Source organism: Bos taurus, chromosome 16 (genome assembly GCF_002263795.3).
Source record: "Bos taurus isolate L1 Dominette 01449 registration number 42190680 breed Hereford chromosome 16, ARS-UCD2.0, whole genome shotgun sequence".
Lineage (NCBI taxonomy): Eukaryota > Metazoa > Chordata > Mammalia > Artiodactyla > Bovidae > Bos > Bos taurus.
The window spans coordinates 37,446,864-37,465,573 of NC_037343.1; the positions used below are offsets into that span (position 1 = coordinate 37,446,864).

At 36.7% G+C, this 18,710-nt stretch overlaps 1 protein-coding gene across 5 annotated transcripts in view; it reads left to right on the forward strand.

Annotated features, from left to right (window-relative positions):
* Positions 1-18,710, forward strand: part of C16H1orf112 (chromosome 16 C1orf112 homolog) — a 50,773-nt gene that overhangs the window by 3,975 nt on the left and 28,088 nt on the right. For 4 of the 5 annotated variants that reach the window (XM_024976716.2, XM_024976717.2, XM_024976718.2 and 1 more), the window contains exons 2-9: positions 2,016-2,055; positions 3,257-3,345; positions 4,737-4,841; positions 5,367-5,507; positions 6,429-6,594; positions 9,443-9,527; positions 11,426-11,564; positions 17,129-17,209. In XM_024976716.2, the coding sequence (XP_024832484.2) occupies positions 2,016-2,055; positions 3,257-3,345; positions 4,737-4,841; positions 5,367-5,507; positions 6,429-6,594; positions 9,443-9,527; positions 11,426-11,564; positions 17,129-17,209 (846 nt within the window). Of the gene's footprint in view, positions 1-2,015; positions 2,056-3,256; positions 3,346-4,736; positions 4,842-5,366; positions 5,508-6,428; positions 6,595-9,442; positions 9,528-11,425; positions 11,565-17,128; positions 17,210-18,710 lie in introns of those variants that run through there. The other variant, XM_059875701.1, reaches the window with a different exon arrangement.

Here is an 18,710-nt window from a genome sequence, read left to right on the forward strand (position 1 = left end):
TCTGCAGTAATTTTGGAGCCCTCAAAAATAAAGTCTGTCACTTGTTTCCACTGTTTCTCCATCTATTTGCCATGAAGTGATGGACCAGATGCCATGATCTTAATTTTCTGAATTTTAAGCCAACTTTTTCACTCTCCTCTTTCACTTTCATCAAGAGGCTCTTTAGTTCTTCACTTTCTGCCATAAGGGTGGTGTCATCTGCATATCTGAGGTTATTGATATTTCTCCTGGCAATCTTGATTCCAGCTTGTGCTTCTTCCAGCCCAGCGTTTCTCATGATGTACTCTGCATATAAGTTAAATAAGCAGGGTGACAATATACAGCCTTGACTTACTCCTTTTCCCATTTGGAATCAGTCTGTTGTTCCATGTCCAGTTCTAACTGTTGCTTCCTGACCTGCATACAGATTTCTCAAGAGGTAGATCAGGTGGTCTGGTATTCCCATCTCTTGAAGAATTTTCCACAGTTGATTGTGATCCACACAGTCAAAGGCTTTGGCATAGTCAATAAAGCAGAAATAGATGTTTTTCTGGAACTCTCTTGCTTTTTCCATGTTGGCAATTTGATCTCTGGTTCCTTTTCTAAAACCAGCTTGAACATCTGGAAGTTCACGGTTCACATATTGTTTAAGCCTGGCTTGGAAAATTTTGAGCATTACTTTACTAGTATGTGAGATGAGTGCAATAGTGCAGTAGTTTGAGCATTCTTTGACTTTGCCTTTCTTAGAGATTGGAATGAAAACTGCCCTTTTCCAGTCCTGTGGCCACTGCTGAGTTTTCCAAATTTGCTGGCATATTGAGTGCAGCACTTTCACAGCATCATCTTTCAGGATTTGAAATTGCTCAACTGGAATTCCATCACCTCCACTAGCTTTGTTCATAGTGATGCTTCCTAAGGCCCACTTGACTTCACATTCCAGGATGTCTGGCTCTAGGTGACTGATCACACCATCGTGATTATCTGGGTCATGAAAATCTTTTTTGTACAGTTCTTCTGTGTATTCTTACCACCTCTTCTTAATATCTTCTGCTTCTGTTAGGTCCATACCATTTCTGTCCTTTATTGAACTCATCTTTGCATGAGATATTCCCTTGGTATCTTTAATTTTCTTGAAGAGATCTCTAGTCTTTCCCATTCTATTGTTTTCTAATATTTCTTTGCACTGATCACTGGGATAGGTTTTCTTATTGCTCCTCGCTGTTTGGAACTCTGCATTCAGATGCTTATATCTTTCCTTTTCTCCTTTGCTTTTCTCTTCTCTTCTTTTCACAGCTATTTGTAATGCCTCCTCAGACAGCCATTTTGTTTTTTTGCATTTCTTTTTCTTGGTGATGTTCTTGATCCCTGTCTCCTGCACAATGTCATGAACCTCCGTCCATAGTTCATCAGGTACTCTTGTCTATCAAATCTAGTCCCTTAAATCTGTTTCTCACTTCCACTGTATAATCGTTAGGGATTTGATTTAGGTCACCTGAATGGTCTAGTGGTCACCTGAATGGTCTAGTGGTTTTCCCTACTTTCTTCAATTTAAGTCTGAATTTGGCAATAAGGAGTTCATGATCTGAGCCACAATCAGCTCCCGGTCTTGTTTTTGCTGACTGTATAGAGCTTCTCCGTCTTTGCTTGCAAAGAACATAATCAGTCTGATTTCAGTGTTGACCATCTGGTGATGTCCATGTGTAGAGGCTTCTCTTGTGTTGTTGGAAGAGGGTGTTTACTATGACCAGTGCATTCTCTTGGCAGAACTCTCTTAACCTTTGTCCTGCTTCATTCTGTACTCCAAGGCCAAATTTGCCTATTACTCCAGGTGTTTCTTGACTTCCTACTTTTGCATTCCAGTCCCCTATAACGAAAAGGACATCTTTTTTGTGTGTTAATTCTGGAAGGTCTTGTAGGTCTTCATAGAACCATTCAACTTCAGCTTCTTCAGCATTACTGGTCAGGGCATAGACTTGGATTACTGTGATATTGAACATCTTAATACTATAATACTAGTTCTCCCTTAATTTTTTTACTCTATATATCAGCATTCTGACAATTGGATTGAGCATATTCGTAAGTAAAATTGTCTTAATTGTATGATTGCTTTGATGTCATTAAAGCTTAAGTCCCACATCTCAATACAGTTTCATATTCCTTTTGAATTTATTCTTCCTGTTGTACGGTTACAACTTTTGTTATCTTCAGTTAGTTAAAATGACCAATTACCTCAAATTATAGTACTTAAAAAGTTTTAAATTTCAGTCTGCATAGATACCAAAAGTGTTCTATTTGATAACGTGTGATAAGCACAATGTACATTTTAAATATTAGTTGTTAAGCTGGTTAGACCTATAAAAAACATAATTTGCAGTCTACTGAATAACCCTCAACCTCTTTATTTGTGTAGTGTTAGTTAGGAAATACTTTCTAAGTTACAAAAAGCTGCTTGTTTAGGCATGACTAATTTGTTATTTGGAAAAGTTGACTTTAACCTCATCTGTCTTCATTACTCTTACTTGATGTTATTTACTTATTTACTTAGAAAAAGAGGTAGAGAATTAAGACTGTCCTTTCTAGTTTCCCCATATATTTTGAGTTCTTTTCTATTTACGTTTCACTTGATTGTGGAATTTGCTTACAATCTTGAACCTATGTGCTGCATATGGGCATATGGAGTCTAATTTTTTTTAAGTAACAGTTATTTTTTTATCCTGAGGTTAAGAGTTATGCACATTCAGTATAGAAAATTTGTTAACATGTAGAAAAACAGAATAATAAAACAATTATGAATCTGAAATATTTCAGATTTTGGCTTAAGACATCCTCATCTTGATTCTGTATATTCCTGCTAGCTTATCTGTGTATTATTCTTTGTATATACATGTTTATATATATATTAAAATTAGAATTATACCATTTGAAACTCTTTTCATTTTAGCTTAAAGTATTGTGGACATTTTATCATTGTTTTACATAATCTCTAACAAATGTTTTAATGATCACAGATCCTATTCAGTAGATGTACCTCATCCATTAACTAATCCTCAATTACTGGACATATAGGTTGGGTTGTTTTTTTTTTTTTTTAATTTTGCTATTATTTCAGGTTATTTAATTGTTAATAGTTTCTCTACATAGACTATGGCATTTTGAAACTGTTCAAAGCTTTTGGTTGGTAGTACTTAAATATGCTTGCATTGGGAATGGATAGTAATCTTTGTTGGCTGATGTGACTTAATATTGTTAGAAAATATATTACTATTTTCTTTTATAGAAATTCTGAAAATTATTGTGGAAATGTTTTTACCTCATATGAACCACCTGACATTGGAACAGACTTTCTTTTCACAAGTGCTGCCAAAGGTATAGTACTACTATCTTAATCAATCTACATGTTATCAAGGCTAGTAAAATGTATCCTCAGTTTTAGGCCATTTATTCTTAATTTCTTAATGTATCACATGCTTGAAATACAAATAAAACAGTTAAAAATGATTTCATGTGAGAATATAATGGTGTTAGTATGATTGTTAGGTGAATAAACAACTTATGTTTTTGGAGAGTATGGATTTTTTACTAATTGAATTTTTATTATTTGTAGTTAATTTTAAATACTCTTGTAATTTTTAAAGCTATTCATTGAAAATTGGGATGGATGATGAAGTTAATTAAGTCTCTTTTTGTATCTTTTCTGTACAGTTTATTAATAATTGTTAAATTTCATTGTCTGGAAAAATGAAGCTAGAATTTATCAAAGCAGCCTTAGAATAAAAATGGCTGGAATATTGGTAAAATCAAGTAAATTAAGAGGAAGCATCAAATTCACCACTGCATTGCTACTTTTTAGATATATGTGGTATACCTTTTCTCTGAAAAGCAGAGTCATTACTTTTTTTTTTATTATGAGAACTAAAGGTACTTTGCTGACAAAATGAGATATTTTTGTGTGATAACTTATCTCTTATTAGAATGGACTTCTAAGTGTAGCTTTGAAGCAAATAGTTATCAAAACTCCTTTTACTCATTCACTCAGTTCTCTAAAAAGATTCTTAAAATTTGTTCTTGATACCAAAAAAGGTCCAGCTAACCTATGGATGAAAAGGAGATGTTGAGTGTTAACAGGCCTAAGGGAAACAGTATCCTCTTTAATTACAGTGTGTTGTCAACTATGATTATTCTTGTAGTGTAGTGTTTAGGCCACTTAACTTGTTTAGATCTTAATTTGGCTAACTTTTCAGACAAAAACACTTAGTTCTGAGGTTACGTACTGTGTCTCTAATCTAGGAATGGTATTTTGAGCTGGTCAAAAATGGAAACTGGATAAAAAACAAGTAAATAGGTAATTCAACACAGATTCATTACCACTACCAGAAAATATCCTTTTAATATTCACATGGATGTTCATTGGTTAAGATCATCATCTTTTATTTATTTAAGTGTAAGAGTAGCACTTTTGTTACAACACCAGAAAGTGAACTTTGAGTGATTTCTTTATGGATATTATTACAGAAATGGAAGACATCAATTTTTGTTGAAGACTTTGTATTTTTCAAAGAGATTATATTGCAGAAACACTATACAAAAAATACTATACACACACACATTATTAACTTTATTAGGTACAGTTGTTACACTGGACAATATCCTGTGGCTATTAATAATGCAAAATCAAGTCAATTTTTTTCTTGAACGGTGTGTCTTTCTTTTCTAGTGACTTCTATTACTGCTGTTTATGACCTGCTTTGTTTTCACAGACTGTGAGATTATTTGATGACATGATGTATGAGTTAACCAGTCAAGCCAGAGAACTGTCAAGCCAAAATTTAGAAATCCAGAGCACTCTAAGAAATATTTTACAAGTATGTCAAGTATATTAGGAAGGGGGGTGGGGCAGAACTTCAAGAATGTGAGAATTTTTGTACTAATATTAGCTGTATACTGTTTATATAATGGCCCAATGCTAGAATTAAATTTATAGAATTAAAGATAGGAAGATATTGCAAAAGGCATAAATGAATTTTTATAAAATTTTGTGCTTAATAAACATCTAAACTTGTATAAGTTTAGACAAGTAATAAACTAGTGTAAAACAAATATAATCAAGATATCATGCCCTATCTATAATTCCAAGGCATATGTGTAGAACACCTGCCATATACTTTGATGTGTGGGTTAGTATGCCAACTTCTTTTTTTTAACCAAATGTCTAGCCAGTTTTAATATTTGTGATTCTGATAGACTAAAGTTATGTGTAAGGAGGAACAGAGGGTCGGTTTTGTTCATTGCTATATCCCTAGTATACTAGTTCAGTTCAGTTTAGTCGCTCAGTCATGACTGATGCACAGAAAATACGTTCTGAGTGAAACTTCTTTCCTTATTTCCAGACAATGGTACAGCTATTAGGAGCTCTTACTGGATGCGTTCAGCATGTCTGTGCCACTCAGGAATCCGTCATTCTAGAAAATATTCATAGTCTTCCCTCCTCAGTCCTACATGTAATCAAAAGTACATTTGTACATTGTAAGGTGAGTAATGGGTCTAAGTACACTTTAAATGGCCTAGAATCCATGAGCAAAGGGCCTGAATTGGTAGTGTTTATGTTTGTTCATGGGAGAAGGCAATGGCATCCCACTCCAGTACTGTTGCCCAGAAAATCCCATGGATGGAGGAGCCTGGTAGGCTGCAGTCCATGGGGTCACTAAGAGTCAGACACGACTGAAGCGACTTGGCAGCAGCATGTTTGTTCATAAGCTTACATTTATCCTGTATTATTGCAATGGATTTTTCCACAGAGCAAACAGCATGTATGTAAATATTTGTTTCAAAATAAGTAGTTGTAGAGAAATCTTACAAAGGGGCGCTTGCAGTTTCCTTGTTGTTGTCTTATTCTGTTTCCTCTTGATAAGGAAAGAAGTGATAAGGATTCATGTTGAGTCACAGGGATCCTGAAATAGTTCTGTCGTGGCATTGGTGACTCAGGTGAATTCCTTAACAATTAGTTGCCTATAAAAGGACCTTGACCTTTATTTAGTCCTGTGGCAGCTTTAAAGCAGAAAAGCTGGCCTAGGATTTGTGGGTCACAGGCAATTTTGATAATGCTGTTTGTTGGATAATGCTGTTGTTGGGTGATAATGCTGTTTGTTGTTACCTAATCCTTCTCTTTGGTGATAGGGTACTAAAATGTCATGCCATGGACCTAGTGTTATTAATCTCCTTTTTTGTTCTATATTTGTAAGATCTTAGAAGTCAGAGATTGTATTTTATACATGCCTGCATCTCTCAAAGTACACTATATATGATGAAAGTTCATTAAGCATTTCTTTAATGAATATGTCATTCAGTAAAAATATTAAATTTATAAGCTCTGATAGAATGAGTTAAAATAAATTTGGCTCCTGAGCGTTCTCTGATTTGCTTTTTTCCTCTCGTTATTTTTTTGTGATCAGAATAGTGAATCTGTCTATTCTGGGCGTCTACACCTAGTCGCAGACCTTCTGCAGGCTCTTTTTAAGGAAGCCTATTCTCTTCAGAAGCAGCTCATGGAACTGCTGGATATGGTGTGCATGAACCCTTTAATAGATGAGCATGATGATATTTTGAATATGGTAGTAGGTGAGTGAGGAAAACTTACTACTTGGTATGTGATGTATATTGACTATAAACCATGCATCAACTAAATTACTGAACCCAATCATTGTTTCTAATTAGCGATTCATGATATTAAATTTATAAAAAAATTTAAATCCTACCCAATAAACTTTTAATCTTTTCAATTTTTAGATTTTGTAAAGTTGATATTTGATGCATTAACAGATTTATATATTTGGTGATTTTCCCTACTTTTTCTTCAATTTAAGTCTGAATTTGGCAATAAGGAGTTCATGATCTGAGCCACAGTCATCTCCTGGTCTTGTTTTTGCTGACTGTATAGAGGTTGTCCATCTTTGGTTGCAAAGAATATAATCAGTCTGATTTTGGTATTGACCATCTGGTGATGTCCGCTGCTTTATTGACTACACCAAAGCCTTTGACTGTGTGGATCACAACAAACTGTGGAAAATTCTTCAAGAGATGGGAATACCAGACAACCTCACCTGCCTCCTGAGAAATCTGTATGCAGGTCAAGAAGCAACAGTTAGAAATGGACATGGAACAACAGAGTCATTCCAAATAGGAAAAGGAGTATGTCAAGGCTGTATATTGTCACCTTGCTTATTTAACTTATATGCAGAGTACATGATGTGAAATGCTGAGATGGATGAAGCACAAGCTGGAATGAAGATTGCTGGGAGAAATATCATAACCTCAGACATGGAGATGACACCACCCTTATGGCAGACAGTGAAGAACTAAAGAGCCTCTTGATGAAGGTGAAAGAGGAGAGTGAAAAAGTTGGCTTAAAGCTCAACATTCAGAAAACTAAGATCGTGGCCTCTGGTCCCATCACTTCATGGGAAATAGATGGGGAAAAAATGGAAACAGTGAGAGACTTTATTTTCTTGGGCTCCAAAATCATTGCAGAAGGTGATTGCAGCCATGAAATTAAAAGCCGCTTACTCCTTGGAAGGGAAGCTATGATTAACCTAGACAGCATGTTAAAAAGCAGAGACATTACTTTCCCAACAAAGGTCTGTTGAGTGAAAGCTGTGGTTTTTCCAGTAGTCATGTATGGATGTGAGAGTTGGACTATAAAGAAAGCTGAGCACCAAAGAGTTGATGCTTTTGAACTGTGGTGTTGGAGAAGACTCTCGAGAGTCTCTTGGACTTCAAGGAGATCTAAGCAGTCCATCCTAAAGGAAATTAGTCCTGAATATTCATTGGAAGGACTGATGCTGAAGCTGAAACTACAATATGCTGGCCACCTGATGCGAAGAGCTGACTCATTTGAAAAGACACTGATGCTGGGAAAGATTGAATGCGGGAGGAGAAGGGGACGACAGAGGATGAGATGGCTGGATGGCATCACTGACTCAGTGGACATGAGTTTGAGTAAGCTCCAGGAGTTGGTGATGGACTGTGCTGCAGTCCATGGGGTTGCAAAGAGTCAGAGACAACTGAGCAGCTGAACTGAACTGATATATTTAGTCAATGTTCAAAGTAGGTTGTTTCTCCACAGTGATTAGCAAAGAAAGCTGTGCAACCTTGTACCTTCTAAAGCAGTAGCTTTCAGAATTTTTAAGCTATAAATTCTTAGTAAGAAAGTTTTCATTCCTTCCTGAAACACATAAATACATGTGTATGTGTATGTTTGTGCATGTGTATGTATATACTACATTTATTTATTGTATGTGAAATAATGTACTCTATTATAGTCTATTTTATTTTTAAAAAGTGCTGATTGCTCCTTCATTCATTTCATCACTTGCCAAATGCATCATGACCCAGAGTTTAAGAAACAATACTCCATAAAGGCAAAGTTTGCATTCATAACTTCAGCATAAGGAGAGTAAGTTGGTTTTGTACAGTATTATAAGGTACCTTTTGCTCTGTAAAAACCACCTCAAAATCTGTTATATTGAAGCAACTACTAGGGAGTTCCTTGGGGGTCCAGTGGTTAGGACTTGGGGCTCTCATTGCCGGGGCCTGTGTTCAGTCCCTGGTGAGGGACTGAAAATCCTGCAAGCTGAGTGGCATAGCCCAAAAAAAATGAGAAGAAAAATAAAGCAATTACTGTTTCATTTATTCACAGTTCTGAGTATTTTTAGGCTGGGCTGAGGTGGGACAAGATTTCTCTGCTTCACAGGGTGTAACTGGCTCACCTGGGTGTTTGTGGCCATTGACCTTACTCATGAGTGGTTGTGAGCAGAGGGAGGAATAATGTGCTGAGTCAGCCATGTGTACCCCATCATCCAGCAGGTTAGCCTGGGATCAGCTACCTGCTGATAGCTTCAGGGGTTGTCAGAGCAGCAAGAGAGGGCAAGCCCCAGTAGTCAGGCACTTTAAAGTCTTTGCTTGCCTCACGTTTATTTTTGTCCTGTTGACCAAAGTAAGTTATATGGCCATGCCTGGGGTCTGTGGAAGGGAACTGCCCAAGCTCATGAACACAGATAGGGGGTTTATTGTGCTTACTTTTACAAATTATCTACTACAGGCAGAGTAGAAACCTTAATAAGTACTGTACAAATTTGTTTTGATTCTTCTTTGTTAGGTTTTCTTTCCTTAGGAATATATCATTTTTTATTAGAATCTCTGCAGAATATTTCAGTTATAATAGGGCACAAATTTTATTCCACTGAACATTTTTCATTTTATTTAGGTCATAGAGTAGCTATAAGCATCAAACTTAATTTTCCATATTTTATAAAAACTCTAAATCAAAAGTGTGACACTTTATTTTGATGTAATTTTTTAAAACTATATTACTTATTTTAACAAATGTTAAGATCATTCATTAGATATTTTTAAACTCACTCCATATAATAGTTCAATGTCCTAAGAGTTCTGTTCTCTTTCCTTGTAGTTATTCATTCATTGTTGGATATCTGCTCTGTTATTTCCAGTATGGACCATGCATTTCATGCCAATACTTGGAAATTTATAATTAAGTAAGTTTTTGTTTTGTTTTTACTTTTTGTAATACATTTTCTATATCCAAAGTCTTAATTATTTGTAATTTTCTTAGATTGCATTTAAAACATTTTGTATGGGTTTGTGTAATATTTACTGACACTGCTCTCTGATAATCCAGATATTGTACATGTAACTCCCAAACTAAATCTTACTTCTTTATCCTGCCATCTCTAAAATTAAAAAAAAGTTCTACTCAGTTAGCTAGTATATCTGAAATAATAGGGCATGGGTCTTAACCACTTGCCTGCTGCTGCTGCTAAGTCACTTCAGTCGTGTCCGACTCTGTGCAACCCCACAGACTGCAGCCCACCAGGCTCCCCTGTCCCTGGGATGCTCCAGGCAAGAGCATCCAGGCAACACTGGAGTAGGTTGCCATTTCCTTCTCCAATGCATGAAAGTGAAAAGTAAAAGTGAAGTTGCTCAGTCGTGTCCGACCTTCAGCAGCCCCATGGACTTCAGCCTACCAGGCTCCTCCGTCCGTGGGATTTTCCAGGCAAGAGTACTGGAGTGGGGTGCCATCGCCTTCTCTGTGCCTACTGCTGCTAGTGTTTAACTATCAACTATCCTTTTTCCAGGCTTAGGTAAGTTAATAATTAAGCTGAATACAGTCCCCTCATTATATGCTTTTGAGTTGTTTAAGTTTAATTCCATTTATAATTTTAACTAGAATGTTATATGAAGTTGCTAGTGTCCATAGCATTCATCAGATTCTTGAGGGTGGAGGGAGTATAGTTGAGATATAAAAATGGTTAAGAACCTCTACTTTATACATATGCATAAAACATTAAAGATCAGTGTAATACTTTCAGGTCTTGGGTGCTTTTCTTGCACCAGGTTATTACATTGCCAACAAGTAATAAATAGTGCAGTGGTTAAAAGTGTCAACTCACAGCCATGCTGCATATACTTGAATCTTTTCTGAAATCTTTTATCCTCTGGAAGTCTTAGGCAAGTTAGTTAACTTCTCTGAGCCTTAGTTTGCTCATCTGAAAATGGAAGTTATAACAAAAGTACCTTCTTTATGGGGGTACAGTGAGAATTAATTGAGTTTATCAGTTTGAAGTGCTTGGAACTCTGCAAGGCTAGTGAAGTACTCAGTGAGTTAGTCATACTGCTGTCACCATCAGGGCTTCCCAGGTGGTACAGTAGTAAAGAATCCGCCTGCCAGTGCAGGAGAGGCAGGTTTGATCCCTGGTCTAGGAAGATCCTCTGGAGAAGGAAATGGCAACCCACCCAAGTATTCTTGCCTGGAGAATCCCACGGATAGAGGAGGCTGGTGGGCTACAGTCCATAGAGTCGCAAAGAGTCAGACACGATTGAGCAACTGAGCACATACACCATCACCATCAAATATCGTCTACTCTTGCCCACTTCTGATTCATATTCTATTCTTCATTCAGACTGATCTGCTTCTAAAAATGTCAATCAAATCATATCACTCTACTGTTTAAAATCCATCCAAGTTAGAGTAGATGTCTCTGTTGTAGCACTCTGAACTTCACCTTAGCATTTGTCACAGCTGCAATCCATCAATTATTCTTACATTATTTAGTCTTCTCTTTTGTGTTGGACCAGAAATTTCATACAGACAGGGCAGAGATTGTGTCTTTTCATTCACTCCTCTATCTCCAGGCCCTCACAGACTCCAGTGTATAGTAAGGGTTCAATTAATATTTTATAAGGAGAAATTAAAAATTAGCAACTTAAACTAATATGACAACTTCAGAGGTAAAGTCAGCATGTCTTAATTATGCCATGTCTATTATAAATGATGCATTTTGATTTTTTATATGTTCTATCAAATCATATTTTATCGTCCTAAGTTACTTGATGTGTTACTTGTGGTGATTATATTTTCTTTTTATTCATTTAGGCAGAGCCTTAAGCACCAGTCGGTTATAAAGAGTCAGCTGAAACACAAAGATATAATTACTAGTTTGTGTGAAGACATTCTTTTCTCCTTCCATTCTTGTTTACAGTTAGCTGAGCAGATGATACAGTCAGATGCACAGGTAAAAATATGGGCTGACAGCACTGTGAACAGTAGCTCCTTCTCCTTTGACAGTTATTACTAAATCTATGGATCGATTTACCAAAATGGGTTTTAATTTGTTTTGTTTTTGTTTTCAACCTGTGAGATTATTTGTAGCCCAATATTACTTTTCACCCAGAATGTTACATTGGACTCCTGTAACTCCTCTACTTTCATTCTCTCTACAGTCAGTCTGTCCCTGCCTTTTTAAATACTCACTGGTTGGTCAAGACATTCTCCTCAGAATCCTTTCAGTCTTTTCTACTCTTACACAGAAGTCTAATTCCTTATTGCTACTTTTATTTAAGGTTGTCTTGAAATAGCCACAGTGAACCTTTTCTTCACCAATCCATTGCAACTTGTAGAGAAGCAGTATACAGATGTGTGAATGTGTGTGTATCTGTCAGTCTTCTAAACTTGGCTTATACTTATATATATTTATATTGATTTCAAAAAATTATAGTGTTGGCGTCAGTTTTATAAAACATTGTATTCTAAAAATTTGTAATATGCTTATTAGGAATTACAGTTTATTTTTCTATAACTATTATACATAGTCTGTTCTCAGACTAGCTCTTTAAAGTTTAACTCATAATAGTCCTAAATTATAGAACTAACCGTACTCATGACTTAACATTTATAACTAATAATTTCAGTGTGTTGTTATTTTTAAGTTGCTAAGTTGTATTCACCGTTTTGTGACACCATGGACTGTAGCACTCCCCATCCTTCACTGTCTCCTGGAGTTTGCTCAGCTTCATGTCCACTGAGTTGGTGATGCTATCCAACCATCTCATCCTTTGTTGTCCTCTTTTCCTCCTGCCCTCAATCTTTCCCAGTATCAGGGTCTTGTCCAATGAAGTGACTCTTTGCATCATGTGGCCAAAGTATTGGAGCTTCAGCATCAGTCCTTCCAGTGAATATTCAGGGTTGATTTCCTTTAGGGTTGAGTAGTTTTATCTCCTTGTTGTTCAATGGACTCTCAAGAGCCTTCTCCAACGCCACAGTTCAAAAGCATCACTTCTTCAGTCCTCAGGCTTCTTTATGGTCCAACTCTCACATCCATACATAACTACAGGAGAAACCATAGCTTTGACCATATGAACCTTTGTCAGCAAAGTGATGTCTTTGTTTTTTGATACACTGTCTAGGTTTGTCATAGCTTTCCTTCCAGAGAGCAAGCATCTTTTAGTTTCATGGCTTCAGTAACTGTCCACAGTGATTTAGGAACACAATAAGATAAAATCTATCACTGTTTCCCTAACTATTTGCCATGAAGTGATGGGACTAGCCAGGCTTCAGCAATACATGAACTGTGAACTTCCAGATGTTCAAGCTGGTTTTAGAAAAGGTAGAGAAACCAGAGATCAAATTGCCAACATCTGCTGGATCATTGGAAAAGCAAGAAAGTTCCAGAAAAACATCTATTTCTGCTCTATTGACTATGCCAACCCTTTGACTGTGTGGATCACAATAAACTGTGGAAAATTCTGAAAGAGATGGGAATACCAGACCACCTAACCTACCTCTTGAGAAGCCTATATGCAGGTCAGGAAGCAACAGTTAGAACTGGACGTGGAACAACCGACTGGTTCCAAATTAGGAAAGGAGTACATCAAGCCTGTGTATTGTCACCCTGCTTATTTAACTTATATGCAAAGTACATCATGAGAAACGCTGGGCTGGAAGAAACACAAGCTGGAATCAAGATTACTGGGAGAAATATCAATAACCTCAGATATGCAGATGACACCACCCTTATGGCAGAAAGTGAAGAAGAACTAAAGAGTCTTTTGATGAGGGTGAAAGAGGAGAGTGAAAAAAGTTGTCTAAAGGCTCAACATTCAGAAAACTAAGATCATGGCATCCGGTCCTATCATTTCATGGCAAATAGATGGAGAAACAGTGGCTGACTTTATTTTCTTGGGCTCCAAAATCACTGCAGATGGTGACTGCAGCCATGAAATTAAAAGACGCTTACTCCTTGGAAGGAAAGTTATGACCAACCTAGACTGCATATTGAAAAGCAGAGACATTGCTTTGTCAACAAAGGTCTGTCCAGTCAAGGCTATGGTTTTTCCAATAGTCATGTATGGACATGAGAGTTGGACTATAAAGAAAGCTGAGTGCCAAAGAATTGATGCTTTTGAACTGTGGTGTTGGAGAAGACTCTTGAGAGTCCCTTGGACTGCAAGGAGATCCAACCAGTCTATCCTAAAGGAGATTAGTCCTGGGTATTCATTGGAAGGACTGATGTTGAAACTGAAATACTTTGGCCACCTGATGCAAAGAGCTGACTTTGAAAAGATCCTGATGGTGGGAAAGATTGAGGGCAGGAGGAAAAGGGGACGACAGAGGATGAGATGGTTGGATGGCATCACCGACTCAGTGGACATGAGTTTGGGTAAACTCTGGGAGTTGGTGATGGACAGGGAGGCCTGGTCTGCTGCAGTTCATGGGGTCGCAAAGAGTTGGACACGACTGAGCAATTGAACTGATGGGACTAGATGCCATGATCTTAGTTTTTTGAATGTTGAGTTTTAAGCCTGCTTTTTCACTTTCCTTTTTCACTTTCATCAAGAGGCTCTTTAGTTCCTCTTTGCCTTCTGCCATTAGAGTGCTATGAGGTTGATATCTTTCCTGGCAATCTTGACTCCAACTTGTGATTCATCCAGCCTGGCATTTCACATGGTGTACTCTGCATAGAAGTTAAATTTTCAATGGTAAATGAGTTAAATATTTTTCCATAGGTTAACAATAACATCTCTTCCTGTCGTAGACCTGTGAATGGATACAGGAAATTCCTTTGTCCATTGCTCTTTGCCCAGCAACTGTGGGGGTGGGCATGTGAGGATTCATTCAGTTCCTAAAACTGGTCACAACTTCTAGGGCCGGGATGATCTGGAAAGAGAGACCTAGAGGAGGGTGGGAAGTTTGAAAAGGGCTTCTGAAATTGGTAAGAGGGAGTGAGGAGTAGCTTTAGGAAGAGGCAAACCCTTTCCTTCTTGCTTGTCTTCTTTTTATCTATCCTCCCCTCCCATCCCTTTTTTCCTTTTCTGTCCCCACTTCCTTCTTTTACCCTTTCTGATTCCCCTCACCTTGCTGAAAGGAGAAGGTATTTGCTTAACTATCAGTGGCAGAAAGGATGCTCCCTTCTCCTCCTTTATCCTGTACATTTATATCCTCCACTGCAGCCTCCTCTTTTCCCAGTTTCTATCTTGCTTATCTTGACTCCACAGATCCCCCAGTTAGTATTTATTCAGAGAGTAATATTAGACAGATTCCTTGGAGAGAAGTGAGGTGGAGAAAGCTGAAGCCACCGTATAGTCTATAGTGGAAGAGGAAAGAGAGCTCCTGAGGGTACCTGATCAGGATGGCTGTTTGTACATAAGGTATATAAGTTCAGTGCATATAAACTCCTTGTATATGAAAATCAGAGAATTGTAAACTTTCCTAAATGTCCAAGTAGATTTTCATGTTTTTCCTTACTTGTTTTTATTTATTTGGGATTCATAAGAGTAACTAGCACTATTTACTGCTGTCCATTGCCTGAAATGGAGCTTTGAAAAAATCTCTATAGTTTCTCCATTCTTAAGTCTAAATTTTAAATAGCAATGCCCTCTGCTGTTTGCTATTGATATTTATTGAGGAATCAAACTTTCATTAAACTCTTCCAAGCAGTTTTTTCACCTTGTTTTTAAAAACATCAGAAGGAAACCACTAGATTTCATAGGTAATATGCTGTTTATGGAAGCATATAGATGTATGAGTTCCTGAATTACGTAGTTGAGGCTGCTATATAACAAATGATCACAAATGACTGCAAATCACGTGGCAGATTTATTCACTCGCAGTTCTAGAGGATAGATCTCTGAACAAGCAGGACCTTGTTCGCTTGCAGACTCTGTGGGAGAGTCCGCTGCATCCTCTCTCTTAGTTTCTGGCATCACTGGCATTCCTGGATTTGCATCTGTACAGCTTCAGTCTCTGCTGCCATCATCACAAGGTATTCTCTCTTTGTCCCTTCACATTATCTTCATAATAAGGACACCAGTCATGTTAGATTAAATGTACATCCTACTCCAGTATGACCTCATCTTAACTGATTACATCTGTAATGTCCCTACTTCCAAATAAAGTCACATCCTGGGGTTTTGGGCATTAGGACTTCAACCTGTCTTTTTAGGAGACACAGTTCAACCCATGACAGCTCCTATAATGGATGTTTTCTCTCTTAAGTCTTGAACATGGTTTCAAAATCAACTATTATGTATAGACTTTGTAGCAAGCTTTTTCATCACCAGTAATTTAGACAGGGAAAATTTATTTGTAAGGCTCTTAGATATAAATTTGTACTATAATTCTTATTTTTACTAATGTAATGCTTATAGAAAGTTACATTCAGAAAAACTCATTTTAAAATCTGTTGCCTATAGTTGGATTTATTGCTCACTACATTTAGACTTTATCAGTATTTTTCTTTTATCAGTACTTTAAAGAAAGGAAGAATGGCTCAATATTTTGAAACATTAAACACATAGCACACATTCAAAAATAATAACAGGATTATACAAATTGTTTTGCAGCTTGATTTTTTACTGAATCTATCTTGAGGCTTTCTGTATCCCTGAGGGTATATCTACCCAATTCCTTTTAATAGCTTTATGCCACTACTGTTTATGAATATACCTTGGCTTTATTTAACCATTCTCCAATTAATGGAGAATGGTTCATTTCAATTTTCACGACATAGAAAGGATACATTGCATACCTATGCTGGTATTTCAATAGAATATATTTCCAGAAGTGGAATTGCTACTGGGTCAAGGAGTTTTAATGCTCAAGCTTTTAATAATAATAATAGTAATGCAAAGAGGGTGTTATTTTATGCTCCCATAAATGTTAAAATGTTTATTACTACACTTCCATGTCAACACTGGAATATTATCAGTCTTTTAAATCTTTGCTAATCAAATAGTCACCTGTCCTCCAGCTTCAAAAGATATGTAATTAGGTTGTAATTTGGAGGTTTTCAATATTACTTATTGGAAATTTTGTTGTTTCTTTTCTACAACGTGCCTTCTCATGTCTTCTATTTGTTTTCTTTTATAGCTCATTCTTTTATGGGTTTGTAAGATCTTTTTCTTGCAGTCCGTGGAGTCACAAAAAGTCAGACATGACTTAGTGACTGAACAACAACAGAGACCTTTTTCTTTTGACCATTTACTGATCCCCATATAGCAAGGGACAGTTACGATATTAAAGTTTGTTTCACTGTCAGATCAATCAAATATCACCTCTTTTGCTGTTTTAGATTATTTTCAGTAATACAGACTAATTTTTTGAAATATCTCTATAATCATTGGGTGTGTTTTGTATTGCTTCTAACAGTAATTCAGAGAACAATTATTTTCTCATGGAAAATGTTTCCACTCTGTGTTTATTAAGAGAGATTTTTAGAAAATCCTGTCTCGTATACAGTTTTAGCTAATTTCATGTTCTTTTCATATTTATTATGCTTTCTTATTTTTTTTTTTGAAACAGGATAATGCAGACTACAGATTATTTCAGAAAACACTCAAATTGTGTCGTTTCTTTGCCAACTCCCTTTTGCACTATACTAAGGTAAAGCTTATTTTTTTTATAATGCATGAATGTGAAATCTACAATACATTGTAAGTTATCCTGTTTTTTAATTCCTGCCAGAAACAATCTCTTGAAGTTATTTTGTCGAGTATATTTTGTAGGGTTTTTGGTTTAATATTGTTTCTTAAATATTGAGCATCTGTTATATCGTTTAGGTTGCTACCATCATATTGTTACTAGTTTTATTCAATTTTCTGAAAAATTTATTTTTAAGTGTAAACAATTATTTCTAGAGGCACAGATCAGTTTTTTTTTTTTTAAAGATAATTCAGTTTATCTTTACTATTGATAAATTATTTCTAAAGTAGGTTGTTAAAGTTTAAATGTTAAAGTTTAAATATTAAAGTTTAAATGTTCAAGCTGTATAATAATTTTAAGACCTGTGTGTTTTGGAGTTGTCAGGGTAGCATAGTGATAGTTGAAGATATATGAACAGAATAGGTAAGTTGTCAAGGAAGATTATTTAGAGAGAAGAGCAGGGGATACTTAACAGCAGCCAGTGAAAGAAATAGCATTAATGTTAGTAATTTAAAAACTATTGTTCATGTTGAATTTGTTTTTACCCTTGTCTTCCTCCTTTTTTGACAAAAAGAGAAGGATCTTCAGTGACTGTTTATTAGTCAAAATTCCATGACAGATACACTGACTTCTGACACACTTGCCACCCTGGTTAGTGTGCTGAGTTTGTCCTCTGGGCCACAACCACTTACCGTGATTGATTGCTCTGACACTGGGTTCCCTGCAGTTTGCAGTGTATGTATTTCAGTGGCAGGGGTTCATGACAGGGAGGTCCTAGCTCCAGTGGTACTTTTGGGTAGTTACCCATCTGATATTTGCTGATATGGAGGAGGTAAAATGTGCCTAATTATACTGAAGAAGCTAAAAGTTGATCAGTTCTATGAAGACCTAGAAGATGTCCTAGAACTAACACACAAAAAAAGATGTCCTCTTCATTGTAAGGGATTGGAATGCTAAAGTAGAAAGTTAAGAGATACTTTGGGTAACAGGCAAGTTTGGCCTTGGAGTGCAAGTGAAGCAGGGCAAAGGCTAACAGAATTATGCCAAGAGAATGCACTGGTCATAGCAAACACTCTTTTTCAACAGCACAAGAGGCAACTTTACACACGGACATCACCAAATGACCAAGACCGAAATTTGATTGAAAACGTTCTTTGTAGCCAAAGATGGAGAAGCTGGATACAGTCAGCAAAAACAAGACCTGGAGCTGCCTGTGGCTCAGATCACCAGCTCCTCGTAGCAAAATTCAGGCTTAAACTAAAGAAAGTGGGGGAAACCACTGGGCCAGTCAGGGATGACTTAAATCAAATCCCCTATGAATATACAGTGGAGGTGACAAATAGATTCAGGGGATCAGATCTAGTAAAAAGAGTGCCTGAAGAACTATGGACAGAAGTCCGTAATATTATACAGGAGGCAGCGAACAAAACCATCCCAAAGAAAAAACAATGCAAGAAGGCAA